This window comes from Tubulanus polymorphus, chromosome 10, assembly GCF_964204645.1.
Source record: "Tubulanus polymorphus chromosome 10, tnTubPoly1.2, whole genome shotgun sequence".
Lineage (NCBI taxonomy): Eukaryota > Metazoa > Nemertea > Palaeonemertea > Tubulaniformes > Tubulanidae > Tubulanus > Tubulanus polymorphus.
In genome coordinates this window covers 10222450-10237305 of record NC_134034.1, presented here as the reverse complement: position 1 = coordinate 10237305, position 14856 = coordinate 10222450, and the positions used below count along the sequence as shown (strand labels likewise).

Sequence of the window (14856 nt, the reverse complement as noted above, 5' to 3'; positions counted from 1 at the left end):
CAAATTAGTAAGTATATGATAAGGGGTCCGGTACAGGGGTAGGGGATGGGTAAGCTCAAAGCGTTACATACTAATTACTATGTACTTTGTGCACGAAACACAAATTGTTATCCCCTATATTTCTTGGGATTTCCAGGGGAGGGGGAGGGGAGCTTTACCTCGTTTGCCTAGGCGTACATCCTCTATCTATTGTTTGAGTCAATACTAAATGCACGGCGATTGTTGAGGAGTGTTGTAGCCTACGTATATACCTACATATACAACGCACGTGTTCAATCGAATGAAAAAAGTCGATAAAAACATTGTTGGTGTCTCTAATTAGCGAATCTCGGTCGACATGTACAAGCTGTATCCTACCTTGTGAGTATCATTATAGTTCCTTGTACCAGTCTGTACGTGGTCTCTTTGGAATAAATCTTCAATATATAACCTGTAATCTAAGGCACTATTTTCAGTACAGCCCCATACATTCACCTAGAAATATCAGCCGGATCGATACCGGAAAGTTTAGTACTGCGTTCTAAAAAGATAAAAACCGTACATGTTTATCACTGAGCACACGCAGTTGATCAAATACCGTAGGCCTACGTTGCTGACATACCGTACGCACAGTACTGCCTCATCTCTCCCCTCTCTCCCTCCTCCTCTCTGCTTGTGATGGAAAGATGCTGCAGCCCTTTTCCGGGATGCAACCGCGCATCGATCGCGCTGACTCATACACTGCTAACTCATTTTCAACCATCTTCACGCACGCATTCGGACGAATCGAATGGGGATGAAATGATTTAGATACCGCGGTGGCCAAAACAAACAAAGATTTTTTGGCGAAAAAAATTGGATGAAAGTAAGATTACGCAATTTCGCGTTGAATTTCGCATGACACATGACGCCCATAGCGCCGGCGGAGGGGCTAACGTTAAACCGTAGCTATAGGCCAGCTCCCATACCTGAAAAGGTATTTAGGCTTGTGATGCAGCTGCGTCTCAAACATTATGATCGGTCTCAAATAGCCCCGGAGCCTTCTAAATGCAACAATTTCGAAAAGAATTCTCCCGGGAAGAAAAGAAAAATGGTACGATATTTTTGTGTGGTTGAGAGCTGGGTCAATGTCAACTTGTAATCGTCGGCCCTGCGTATTGTGTTCAAATGTTTTAAAACGACAAAATTTTATGTAATCTGAATCTCATAATACTTGCAAATTGACATAGTAAACCCATCAAACGTCGATGAAAAAAAACCCAGAAAATTCTTGAAATCATTGACGATGAGCTATATTTTCAAGCATCTTGTTCAGCATCGTCTTCAATGACTGCAGTAGTCTCTGGGGGTAAAGAAAGAGATGGTTTGGGGGAAATGTGTCCATAACGTACCAAGGATCTTGTCTAATGTTGGCCTCAGTGGGATCGTTAAAAGCCGACTTTTCGATTTAAACAAAAAGAAAAGATTCTGTAACTCGACTGCTGATCCACACTATACACGATCTGTACTTCGATTTCCGATTTCAAAATTAAACCCCCAGTTTCGCTCCCGGCAGGTGTGGTGGGTTTGTTAGGGACGCTAACGGCAAAAAATCAAACGGAATTTACCGATCAAATAAATTTAAGAGGGTCAATCCCGGTCAATCCCTATTTCAAGATAAGAAAGCGACGGATATCACTCTTGGATGTATTCCAGAACCGATTGAAATGTAATTTGATTGATTTGAATTGATCGGTGATCAGAAAGCGATCTATCACCGGCACTCGCCGGATGGGTTCGGGTCCTGGGGCTATTGATAATGTAAATTCGACATCGGATGGAAACTCGGAAACTGATAATGGCTCAATGACAACCGGCGTCTGCGCAACATCTATCCTCGCTATCTTACTTGCTTTGCGAGTCCTATTAATCACTCCTATGATTCCAATCTCGTAATCACGTTGATTGACAAGGACCATCTAAGCGCATAAGGTTTTTTTAAAGTGTTTTATTTTTATAGAGTGAATTTCATATTTTATATTTTTGATATAATGCCTAATTCATTTCCATCACGAGTTCGCGCTCCCTTTTTCAATCGAACAAATATTTCCTCTGAATGAAATACAATATTATAGTGATCATTAAATTCTGTTCTTTATAAATGTGGTATCACAAACATCAGCAAAAGCGTTAGTAATAGGGGTAATGGGCTTTCAAGCCAAAGGTCGAACGGTCGAGCTCATAAAAAATGAAAAACATGAAAATAATAACAATTTCTACTTGAATTAGTCGGGAAACTCATAAAAAATGAAAAATAATTCTCACACACTCGAATTTATTTTTCATTTTTACTCGCTAGAAAAAAGTGTGAGTAAAGTGTGAGTGAAATAAATTCGAGCGCGCAAGAATTATTTTTCATTTTTTATGAGTTTCACTCCTAATTCAAGTAGAAATTGTTATTATTTTCATGCTTTTCATTTTTAATGAACTCGACCATTCAACCTTTAACCTGAAAGCCCATTACCCCTATTACTCTTAAAATATTCATATACATGAATAAAATATATATGAATAACATATAAATTGATAGATTATTCAATATAAAAGTGTGAGTGAAATAATTCATATTTAAAACAGTGAATATTTATATTTGAATGAGTTTTAATAAAAGTTTTGTTATAAAAATGAAGAAAGAAGAAGAAGAACCCAACTTTAAAATCGAAATCAATGAAACCAATAAATCATTTTTACAGTTTTACATTAAAAATTATATTTCAGCAACAAATTTAGTGCCCGCAAGACATTATAAAATCGATAACATAACTATGATTAATCAAATATTATCAAATGAAACATATTTAATTACTGAACTAGTAGATACTTTTGATAATGGTGTTAAAAATCCTAAAGTATTCAATACAGTTTTAAATTTTAAAGGAACTTTAGATGAAAACATAATTAATATTCTTAAAACTCCTTTCAATGAAAGAAATAATGATATAATACTTTCAAAAGATTACAATGATTTGATTAACTTAAGAATTGAAAAAAGACAATTATATTATTTCAATTTTGATAATAAACAAATTATCTATAACGAAAATTCATCAAATATTGGCATTCAATGTGAATTAGATAATGAAAAATCATTTAAAGATATTGCAGTTCAATGTAAATTAGATGATGAATTTAGAAAATTCAATCCTAATGTGAAAGTGCATTGTTATTGCGGAGGTAAATATTTAAAATCACATAAATCAAAGCAATATGAAGCAATTAAACATAAAAACTGGCGTAAAGAGTAACAATTCTACATTATAATTATTGAATTGAGTTAAATGATTTAAATATCTAATAGACTGTTAAAATGATAAATATCATTTCAACTGTCAAACAATTTATCATTTCAACTGTCAAACAATTTATCATTGTAACAGTCTATTAGATATTTAAATCATTTAACTCAATTCAATAATTATAATGTAGAATTGTTACTCTTTACGCCAGTTTTTATGTTTAATTGCTTCATATTGCTTTGATTTATGTGATTTTAAATATTTACCTCCGCAATAACAATGCACTTTCACATTAGGATTGAATTTTCTAAATTCATCATCTAATTTACATTGAACTGCAATATCTTTAAATGATTTTTCATTATCTAATTCACATTGAATGCCAATATTTGATGAATTTTCGTTATAGATAATTTGTTTATTATCAAAATTGAAATAATATAATTGTCTTTTTTCAATTCTTAAGTTAATCAAATCATTGTAATCTTTTGAAAGTATTATATCATTATTTCTTTCATTGAAAGGAGTTTTAAGAATATTAATTATGTTTTCATCTAAAGTTCCTTTAAAATTTAAAACTGTATTGAATACTTTAGGATTTTTAACACCATTATCAAAAGTATCTACTAGTTCAGTAATTAAATATGTTTCATTTGATAATATTTGATTAATCATAGTTATGTTATCGATTTTATAATGTCTTGCGGGCACTAAATTTGTTGCTGAAATATAATTTTTAATGTAAAACTGTGAAAATGATTTATTGGTTTCATTGATTTCGATTTTAAAGTTGGGTTCTTCTCTTCTTTCTTCATTTTTATAACAAAACTTTTATTAAAACTCATTCAAATATAAATATTCACTGTTTTAAATATGAATTATTTCACTCACACTTTTATATTGAATAATCTATCAATTTATATGTTATTCATATATATTTTATTCATGTATATGAATATTTTAAGAGTAATAGGGGTAATGGGCTTTCAGGTTAAAGGTTGAATGGTCGAGTTCATTAAAAATGAAAAGCATGAAAATAATAACAATTTCTACTTGAATTAGGAGTGAAACTCATAAAAAATGAAAAATAATTCTTGCGCGCTCGAATTTATTTCACTCACACTTTACTCACACTTTTTTCTAGCGAGTAAAAATGAAAAATAAATTCGAGTGTGTGAGAATTATTTTTCATTTTTTATGAGTTTCCCGACTAATTCAAGTAGAAATTGTTATTATTTTCATGTTTTTCATTTTTTATGAGCTCGACCGTTCGACCTTTGGCTTGAAAGCCCATTACCCCGATTACTAGCGTTCATAGAACCGCAAAATCTTTGGGCCATTTGCCTTCGCAAAAATGGATTTAGTGGCTTCACCCATCAGAAAACTCGTTTTATCATAACTCTGGTTATCCCAAGCTACGATTACTTTTTCAGTGTTCCGGTGAGATAAAGTACGGATAAAACAAACGAACATTGGGTCGGCGATAATGATCTTTGCCATAAAACCTGAATCTTGAGCGTCGACTACAACTAACCTGCTAGTACAAGAACGATATAGTAGGTGTCAGCACCACCAAATAAGTAACACTGCAAGTCTAAATACCGAACAAAGTCCATCAGAACTTGAATTTGAACTGAATCTAGCCAACTAGGCGGCACTGCTGGTGATGGGAGATAATATGTGTTCTTTTGAACAAGGACAGGACATCAGACGGAAAAGATTGGAAGACTTAGATAGATGGTAGGCTCAACAGAAGTGCGGCGTGCTGACAGCAGCTGACAGATGACCCATACAACACGGGGACAACCTGTTTTTTACGTACATTGTTATTTGATGAATACGTGTGTTTAATCAATATACATATCTTATACACGGATTGCAGTCAGCAGGCTATGTTGACACAGAAGTAGGTCACTTATATCATGGAGCTTTTGATTGGGAAGCTACTCTTTGTACTTCATGTGGTGTCCATCAATTCGGCACGTGCTGTAGATCCGAAATTGTCTTGGTTCATTCAAAACGGATTGATGGTGACACCTTACGAAATCGCTTTAAAGAATGCAATGAGTAAAAACTTGAGGATAACCGATGTTTGTTCTGGTGACACCAAGCAGCTAATTGAACAGAAGGCGCGGAATACCAGTTGGGCAGTTACTAGTAGGTTTTTATCTGTATTATTTTCTATAAACCTCATCCAATTTGGACAAAATCATTGACAAGGTGATATATACTTTCTTGATCCGTCTCTTTCACCACTACCTGAAATGCCCGATTTCTTACATGATAACCGTGCCTGTACTCTAGTCTATCGGATGCGAATAAAGGAATGAAACAGTTGATTCTGTTGCGATTATTTTTTCAGTGTTGCGTGCTACCGGCGAGATTAAATACGGACAGAACGAACATTGGGTCGGCGATTTTGATCTTTGCCATTCAATCGATACAGCACAGTACTGCGCGTCTATAGCCGGCCTCGGACCTACTAAAGTAATTATACACAATTCAATTCAAATCAATAAAATCTCTATATTGTGCCGTAGGTTACATCCAATTGGCCTATACAACAGAGGGGATACAACAATTAGGTTACGACAAAATGTCGTAACCTATATCACAGGGGCTCGTATCAGAGTTGTAGGTAATGTAAAAACGATAATCTGTTTATCCAATGTATATAATATAAAATAACGTAATAACGTTATTTTATATATACTATATACATTGGATTAACAGATTATCGTTTTTACATTTAGCTACAACTCTGATACGAGTCCCTGTAACCTATATAGTTGAATATCATGCATATTCATATTTCGAAGAAAACATTTTTGGCCCCGTAATTCAGTCGCATAGAATACTAATGTGTTGATCACTACTGCCTGTCACACATTTTTGCTCTCCGTGCGACGTTTCGATCCGCAATTTCGTTGATAAACAGTTGATCCGAGCGTAATTATGCATCAATATGCATCATTCTGTACATTATTGATCACTAAATGATACAATTTTATTCTTCCCTATTTCCAAAGATGCTTTTAATTGAAACCCCGTTTTGTTCAGAGACTCGCAGCGACGGTGTTCGGAACGTGTTTACCGATATCGTGTTCGGCGAACGATACACAGACTATCGCCAACGACGGTACGTGAATAATCCGAGCGATCAGTTCTAGGCTGTTGTTTGCATTCGCTATCTAAAAATAAAGAACAACGATTTATTTCTAGTACTTCGTCAATTTGGTTTCAATAAAACATTGACGACGACTTGCAAAAGAACGAAACCGGCGTATACAGCTTACGACAAACAAACTACTTATGTAAGTATATAGAAACTTGAGCTGTTTGAAAAGCCCCGAAATGAACTTTATCAATGGTTTATCAGATTTTTGCGCCGCCCTCGTTCGCCCACCAATCAAACTCATTTTCACGCCACATTCACATAGAATACAAAATAATTTAACGATTTAATTTAAGTCGCTATATGCTTAAAACGTTTGACGCCGTAGAAACCCCCACGATCACGACACATGGGCCTGACACAAAAAGTTTTTGACACCAGAATCCTGTAGACTTTTCAAGTTGAGGCACCAAAGGCGAATGCGTATCATTTGTTCATTATGTCTTCGTCAACTTTGTGATTGTATTTTAATAAGATTTTAATACACATTTTTCAAACTGTAGGATCGATTCTTTTTTTTGTAGATTTTGGCTGAAAATTTTGGCTGGTTTGATTGTCGTGGCGACGATTGCCGACTCCTTTCATCGGTACGTCGTAAATCTACGCCTGGGTGGGAAGAACAGTGATGATGGTAGTCAAACCGTCGAGCAAACTTCCGATGCCGAAAAGGGTAACGATGTCGGAGAAAACCGTAAAAGACCTAAATCAGCAGCCGATAGAACAATCGATATACAAATTATGCCATATCGTAAGTGAATAAGTTGTGATTTTTTTCGTAATTCATAGTCGAGAGTTATAGTCGAAACGTAATCTTAAGTCTTGAGAATGGTCTTACGTAAATTGTTAGCTCGGTTTTAGAACTAAAACGAGCTTAGACTGGTGTTAAGCGGTTGGGGCTGCCCTTAAACGACGTCCAAACAAAATTGCTAAATTTTGACCTCCCTCATGTCCACAGATTGTCCACATTGCACTAACCCCCACCCCTTGTGCGTGGGACAAAAAAAAACAATCAAAGACATCAGAAATCCAGTCATGCGAAATAATCGTTTATCATACACTCTGGGCCCAGTTTCACGGACAAGCTTATATCGATATCGTAAAAGGAATCGGGATTTAAGCTGATTTAACGGAGAAATTAAATCGATATTTTAAGAGTTTTTGTGACACTGGACCATGGACCCAATTTGATATTCATACGTACATGTAATGGACTAAATGATTTGTTCTGGCATACAGGAAATTAAGCGAGAAAAAAGAAGGACGTCCACATCCGAACAACTCTCCTTCTCCTTGTGCTCTCAAGTCCAGAGTTCACGACCCCCCACTCGACCGTTGACGTCTTTTCGGGACTGCCCCTTAGATTAGTTATGGAACCAAAATGAGCTTAGACCGGTTTTTTAAGTTGACCATAGAACCAAAATGAGCTTAGACCGTTGGATTGGCTCTGTTTATAAAGCTCGGTTTGCCGTGACTGTGGAACTGACCCGGGAAGATATAACTGACGTAGAAAAGAAGCAAGTATATATATATATATATATATATATATATATATATATATATATATATATATATATATATATATATATATATATATATATATATATATATATATATATATATATATATATATATATATATATATATATATATATATATATATATATATATATATATATATATATATATATATATATATATATATATATATATATATATATATATATATATATATATATATATATATATATATATATATATATATATATATATATATATATATATATATATATATATATATATATATATATATATATTCTAATTCTCGTATTAGTATTTCAGTTTTTCGGAGCATTTTCCCTCTATGCCAACATTAGCAAATTGTTTTCGCTGGAAGCTTCTGCGTCGAGTTTGCATTGTGTAAACGGTCTACGAATTATCGGCATCCTTTGGATCATATACGGTCATACTCTCGGGGGTGCCTACGACGCGTTACTAGCAGGTGAGTTCAATACGATAACGCATTTAACTGATATGCACAGACACTCTTAGAATTACAAAATGTTGAGGATATATTTTCTCTGGTATCTATTATAGCTTTGGGACATTTTCGTTTGAACCCCTCCCCCTCGAGGCAAGAGTCCTGGATCCACACCTTTCTAGGATCTGTGCCTATTGAAACAAACATAACGTTGCCTATTTTGCAGTAAACGCAAGGTGGTATCATGGACAGACTTGGACGTGGTTTTTTCAGCCAGCCACTACATTTACGGTTTCTGTTGATTTATTTTTCTTTCTCAGGTTGGTTGAATTTCATTCATTACCCATTTTCCGAATGCTCCCAATGTCGATTAGAGACATTCCTAGCTACACGATACCTTAATCAAGTTGTAAAAATCGTTACAAAAAGACTGGTTGCCGGTCAATTCAATTCAATCGTCAATTCGATATGTTTATTGGCCCCTGAAAAATCCATCATATGAAAAATGTAACCTTAAGGTTCCAGCGTTCTATATATGACCCCGATTTGCGGATAGAAAACGTACAGGCTACGTTCTACCCATCTATGACCCCTTTGGGTCGAAGAAGTAAGTTTCAATTTCACGGAGTGCCAGCCTACCCTCAACAGTTTCAACCGGCTAGGGCAATAAAGATATGGCATGAATCGATGTGCACAACGCCATCAACAATGGATTTAGACTGGTTGCCGGTCAATTCAATTCAATCGTCAATTCGATATGTTTATTGGCCCCTGATATGTATTATGTTATCTGTATTTATATTTTATTCATTATCGATACTTTTGAGCGCTATATATGTATGCTATTCTTAAGGCTTCCAATAAACATTCAACTTAGTTCTATTAATGATTACAGCGCAGTGCTCATATCGTATTCCTTCATGTTGAAAATCGATAAAGTAAACGGAGATCCCGGGAAATACGACTGGCTCAAGTATTACGTTCATCGCTTTTGGAGGTAACAGTAACAACTGATTTAACATGTTGCCAACTTAGAAATATTCTAAATTATCAACCGACGAAAAATAAGTCTTGATTGATCATTTATGAATTGGAAACCCAAAATGAATAATGCATTCTAATTCGTTTTCGAATGGATTAGTTGATTGAATTGATCCTTTGCCTCAGCGGCTCCATCTGGCCATGACCATGGGCGTTCCCAGGGCCCGGTTCCACAGCTGTGAGTTAGAGTTAACTCTGAGTTAAAATCAGTTCATTTTAAATGCTTTAACTCGAGGGTCAAATTTAACTCAGAACTGTGGAACCGGGCCGAGGATTTTTAGAGGAGTGGGCAAATCTCTCTTCAAAAGCCCCATTATAATCCATTCTTGCACATCCTGTTGCTAGGGCTTTTTAAATGGGAAAAATGATCGCTTAATCTTGCCGGGGCTATTAAATCCTTGTATGCGAAGTTACGAGCAGACAACGCATAAATCTATGAGGCCGGGTATATAACAATATTTTTCATTATGCCCCCAATGGGTGGAAACCGGTATGCACTTACGAAAGAAATTACCATCATTATGAAATTGTCATCTATTCGTTGATATTTTCCTAGGTTGACTCCTGCGTATATGCTATTACTCGCGGTAACGACGAACCTAAGTCGCTATTTCGGAGATGGTCCGATATATCCAGATTATTGGGGTTTCAACCCTAATTGCAGAGATACGTGGATCACACATCTGACGTACATGGACAACTTCCTGGCTAATGATACTTTAGTGGTATATGGTAGATCGTAGAGCTCTCAAATCGAACGGAAACATCCAAAATCCGCTTGTAATCATGTAATCTTGATCGGGCAAACACATATGTTTAGGGTAGTAAAATTAACACCGAAAGGATCGTGATGAATTGGACTTGGTGTTCCCGAACACTCATTGTAGTTCTATGGTTCAATTCAGTTATCGTTTGAAGAAAAAAAAATCGCGACTAGATAAAAATATTAATGCCTCATTCAGACAAATGCCAGCTAGACAAATAACAAACCAAGAAACAGAATACGATTTTGAATATGAATATGTATTTGGCGTTAGCTTGTGTTCTGTGATTCCAGTGTTGCGGGTGGACGTGGTTCTTGGCAGCAAACATGCAATTTTATTGGGTATCTCCTATAGTTCTCGTCGCCTTTTGTTGGTAAGTAATGCAAATGCGAGTGAAATTTTTGATAGAATCTTAATTCCAAATACAATTCAGAAATTGATCGTATTTCTATATATGAAATCGTTTTTTAACGATTTTGAAGATGATCATAATCGATTGCGTACGAATCATCGATCGCTTTTGTCGTAATTAGCTTACTTGGGACTTAAGTCCCAGCGGGCTATTGCGTTCACTTTTCGTCCGAAGACGGTCACCAGTTTTTTAAAGGAAGTTTCAACGGCGCTGCAATGTAATATCTTGATATTTGGGTTACACATGTATCTACCCTGGACACATCTTCAGCCAAAAAACTGGCCCAGTCAGAATCAAGATTGCCGAATGGCAGCCGTTGTTGTTCGCCAAAATCAGCACTTTTGACACATTTTTGAAATTTTTTAGGACAATTCTGAAGACGCTTTGATCAATTACCTTGATCTTCGGACATATTTGAATCCCACAAGGGCCCATCAGCATAAGAAAAACTGGGTCGATCGGACTCAAGATGGCCGTCCTATGACCTTTTTAGTGCCCAAAAATGTGAATTTTGAGTCCTGTAGCTTCCTACTGGTTTGCCATTTCTTATTGCAATTTGTGATGGGTATTCTTTGGAAAGGGATCTGTAATAAATGAGACTGGTATTTTTGATCAGCCAGTTATCACGCAATTGGTGGCCATCTTAGTGTCATCAATACTCATTCGTAGGTAGAAAACAGTCTTTCCACATTATATTGATACCTAAGCATATTTTGTTACCACAATCAATTGGTAAGTTGTAGCTCATGATGTTTTTATGATTGGGGTGAGTTTCAGGGTCATCAGTCTTTGTATATGGCCACCAGGAGGCGTTGAATAATACAATAACTTAGTGTTTCTATATTATATTGGTACCGAGGCATATTTTGTTACCACAATCAATTGCAAAATTGTAGCTGCTGACATGTTCTATAATTGTAGTGAGTTTCAAGGTCATTGGTTCTTTGATATGGTCACCAGGAGGCGTTGAATATTGAAATTTTTTAGATTTTCGAGCGTTTGAAACCACTTTCCAAGTGGGCATCGTGTCCTTGGACCACGAGTTTCATTTTTTACACGACAGGAAAGAAGCTTTTGGCGTGCTGGTAGCTTCCGTTCCGATATTTGCTCATATTAGCTATTTCGCTTATATCTCGACCGTTCAGCACTGGCAAGTTGGACAGAAGGTCAAAAAGTAGGTGCAAAATATTTCCTACAATGATCCTTAAAGACTATATTCTAAATTCTATATGCTAATCATATGTGTTGATTGTCTCCAGCTTCGGCCATGACTATTATTTAAAACCGTGGTATCACCTAGGTCCACATTTCTGCGGACTCATCGTCGGCTTCATCATGGCTAGAACCAATGGAAAACATATCGCGTTCAATCGGGTAAGCTTCAAGGTTTTGTTTTAAGCCATGACAATGCAACTGGATTCATTTTTTCACTTAGCCCCCTTTTTCCGGGTGAATGCGGATGTATCCTACAAGGCCAAAGGAAATGAACGCGCGCCGGCGACCACAAACATCACACTCGTTATTCCCGCTGGCACTTACCAAAACATTTTCTTTCTCCAGGTATTCATAATTATTGGCTGGATAATCGGCATCGCTTGTATTTACTGGCCCGTATTCGGATTGCATGGATCATACAACGGCCATCGAATGAGTCAGACGATGACTAATCTCTACTACTCGTGTCACAATACGGTGTTTGCTATCGGATTGGGATGGGTCATATTCGCTTGTCAAAACGGTTACGGCGGTAATTATCTACTTATAAAATGATGATTTTGTTGAAATTCATTTGTAATTGTTTCAAATATTTCCAAGTTTAAATTCAAAAACTCTTTTCTTTTTCACGATCTTAGGAGTTGTGAATAGTTTCCTATCGTGGAGGGGCTTTTTACCGCTAGGTCGATTGTCGTACTGCGCCTACTTGGTTCATCCTATTGTTATCCTGTACGGAGGTCTAACGCTACGGACTCCCGTGTATCTGAACTACACCAGTTTCGTAAGTTATATCTTAACTGATATGTTACATTAATGAAAAGCTACCAACGCTACCGGGGTTCCGACAGGTGTCGCTAGTAGTTACTCGGTCTTTTGCGTTCAATTTCTTCTACATTGAACTTTCTTCTTAAACACGTCATTTATGAAGTAATGAATTGATTATACCAATCACTGAGCAGACAATGATTTTAATGTTTATTTGGTGGAAGAAGGGCTGTACTCGAATATTGAAGAAAACGCAGACTTATTTCTAAGTGGCGACAATTTGTCTAACCACTTAACGAATAAAAACCCACAGTAGATCTGCCGAAACGGTTTATTTTCTCACAGTTTCGAAGTTAAAACTAAACCTCATCTTCAGAGGAACAAAATTATATCTAAGTAAAATTGTTTTTATCCGTTTACTCTACACTGAGATTTATATCAGTTCACGCACAGTTTTGTCTAACCACTGTAGCATTTTAAGTTCCAGGACCCAGTTCCACAGTCGTGAGTTAGCATTTGACTCTGAGTTTAAACATTGAAAATGAACTGATTTTAAATCAGAGTTAACTCTAATTCACAACTGTGGAACTGGGTCCGGTCTGATATCTCTTGCATTCCATGTTCTTTTACGAAAAGCTCATTAGTATTCCAGGCATCATGTGTCATACACGTCTTCCGCGAAAACCATGATTGTACATGTAATAATTTATTTTTTTTTCATTTCAGATGTCCCTACTCGTCGCTACTACGGTGTTTAGTTTCATAACTGCAGCAATACTTAGTCTATGTATGGAAATGCCGTCAGCTGCTCTTGAACCCGGTATCAGCAAGATATTCGCCCTAGTGTTTTTGCCTGCGTTCAGGTGTTTATCCGCTGTGAGTCCATTTCCCCGTTTTACCAGTTACGCGAAAGCAAGGTTGTCTAACCTGTGGACGTATTCCCGGTCTGCCGTCCCGTGGCAAAGGCTGAAACAGCAAAATGCATAAAACGGTTTATGGGAGTCTTTCGTTTATTCATTGATTAGGGAAATCACACACACATGATGTGTAGTACGTCATCAATAATTTGAAATTTAGCGTTTATTTTGTAATTAGATAGTCCTTACGATTCATAATTTCTACGTATTTGATGAAAAAAGTTCATGTCTTTTAGTTGAATAATGAATCTTAAGTCAGTGGATGTGTCCTACGTCATTTGGGGTCTGCTTACATTACACCGCCGGCTCTGCGTCATCTCTTCATATACGCCCATTTTAGAAAGATTACTGCAGTTAGGTTCGTCATACTAAACACCGTCAGACACCGTCAGGAAGACCGTCAGACACCGTCATGAACTCACGGGTTATACTAAACACCGTCAGGAAATAAAAAACAATGATTGTGAATTCTAAAATTGAATATCAACACTAAATGAGTCCTACTGTGCAAATCGAATTTGGAAATACCTTTTTTTATATAACACGAGTTTTCCTTGGTAAACCCAACAATACGCTGTGCAAATTGAGCAAATTTTGTGAAATAAATCTTTTCGTAATATATCGTAGTTTTCAATTTCTTAGTTTGAGTTAAACTTTTTTCCGAAATCTAACAATCACTTTATTTTTGCCAAATTGTTATTACTTCGAAATGACAACAAAGTGATTAATAAATTGCAAACTGGGTCTGTTCCATGTTCCCTAACCCCTTAATTTAAGTTAATTTTTCATTTGTTTATTTTGATTATTCTAAAATAAGATCGATTACTTTGCCTTGATTTCAATGTACATTACAGTTCGAAAAAAGTTGAATAAATTGCGTTTCCTATTCATGTAAATATCAATTTTGTCAGTCATTTACCTTGTATAAATTTTTCAAAGTTTCCTTTTTTTCATTAGATTATTTTGCCTTTTAAAAGTTGAATAAATGGGCCGGAATAAATTGTTTACCAGGGATTGCGTTTCCTATTCATGTAAATATCAATTTTGTCAGTCATTTACCCTGTGTAGTGTATTTGTATATTGTTATTTTCAATTTTGCCTTTATTTTAATTTCGGCGTACTCTTAATGTATAAGCTTGAGTTGATTTCTCAAATTGTGAATAAACAACATTTTAGTATTTTCAAGTGTCGTTTCAAATTTGCATTCCTTTTCTGCCTTCAAGATTCACTCTTCATGACGGTGTCTGACGGTGTCTGACGGCTCCTGACAGTATGTCTGCGTAAATTCATTATCTTTCCATTGTAGGGCTCTAAACATTATACATATACCTAAAA

At 35.9% G+C, this 14856-nt stretch overlaps 2 protein-coding genes across 2 annotated transcripts in view; one reads left to right on the top strand and one right to left on the bottom strand.

Annotated features, from left to right (window-relative positions):
* LOC141911862 (beta-1,3-galactosyl-O-glycosyl-glycoprotein beta-1,6-N-acetylglucosaminyltransferase-like) overlaps positions 1-471 on the bottom strand; it is a 3603-nt gene extending 3132 nt beyond the window's left edge. The window contains exon 1 of the mRNA XM_074802936.1: positions 358-471. The gene's annotated coding sequence lies outside the window, so the exon portion shown is untranslated. The remainder of the gene's footprint in view (positions 1-357) is intronic.
* LOC141911590 (nose resistant to fluoxetine protein 6-like) overlaps positions 1-14856 on the top strand; it is an 18955-nt gene extending 4099 nt beyond the window's left edge. The window contains exons 2-17 of the mRNA XM_074802575.1: positions 4688-5411; positions 5617-5741; positions 6315-6393; positions 6477-6568; positions 6634-6650; positions 6954-7177; positions 8261-8428; positions 8634-8727; positions 9303-9404; positions 10005-10173; positions 10506-10585; positions 11688-11798; positions 11884-11998; positions 12185-12371; positions 12478-12620; positions 13331-14856. Of these exons, the coding sequence (XP_074658676.1) occupies positions 5177-5411; positions 5617-5741; positions 6315-6393; positions 6477-6568; positions 6634-6650; positions 6954-7177; positions 8261-8428; positions 8634-8727; positions 9303-9404; positions 10005-10173; positions 10506-10585; positions 11688-11798; positions 11884-11998; positions 12185-12371; positions 12478-12620; positions 13331-13591 (2202 nt within the window). The 5' untranslated portion in view covers positions 4688-5176 and the 3' untranslated portion in view covers positions 13592-14856. The remainder of the gene's footprint in view (positions 1-4687; positions 5412-5616; positions 5742-6314; positions 6394-6476; positions 6569-6633; positions 6651-6953; positions 7178-8260; positions 8429-8633; positions 8728-9302; positions 9405-10004; positions 10174-10505; positions 10586-11687; positions 11799-11883; positions 11999-12184; positions 12372-12477; positions 12621-13330) is intronic.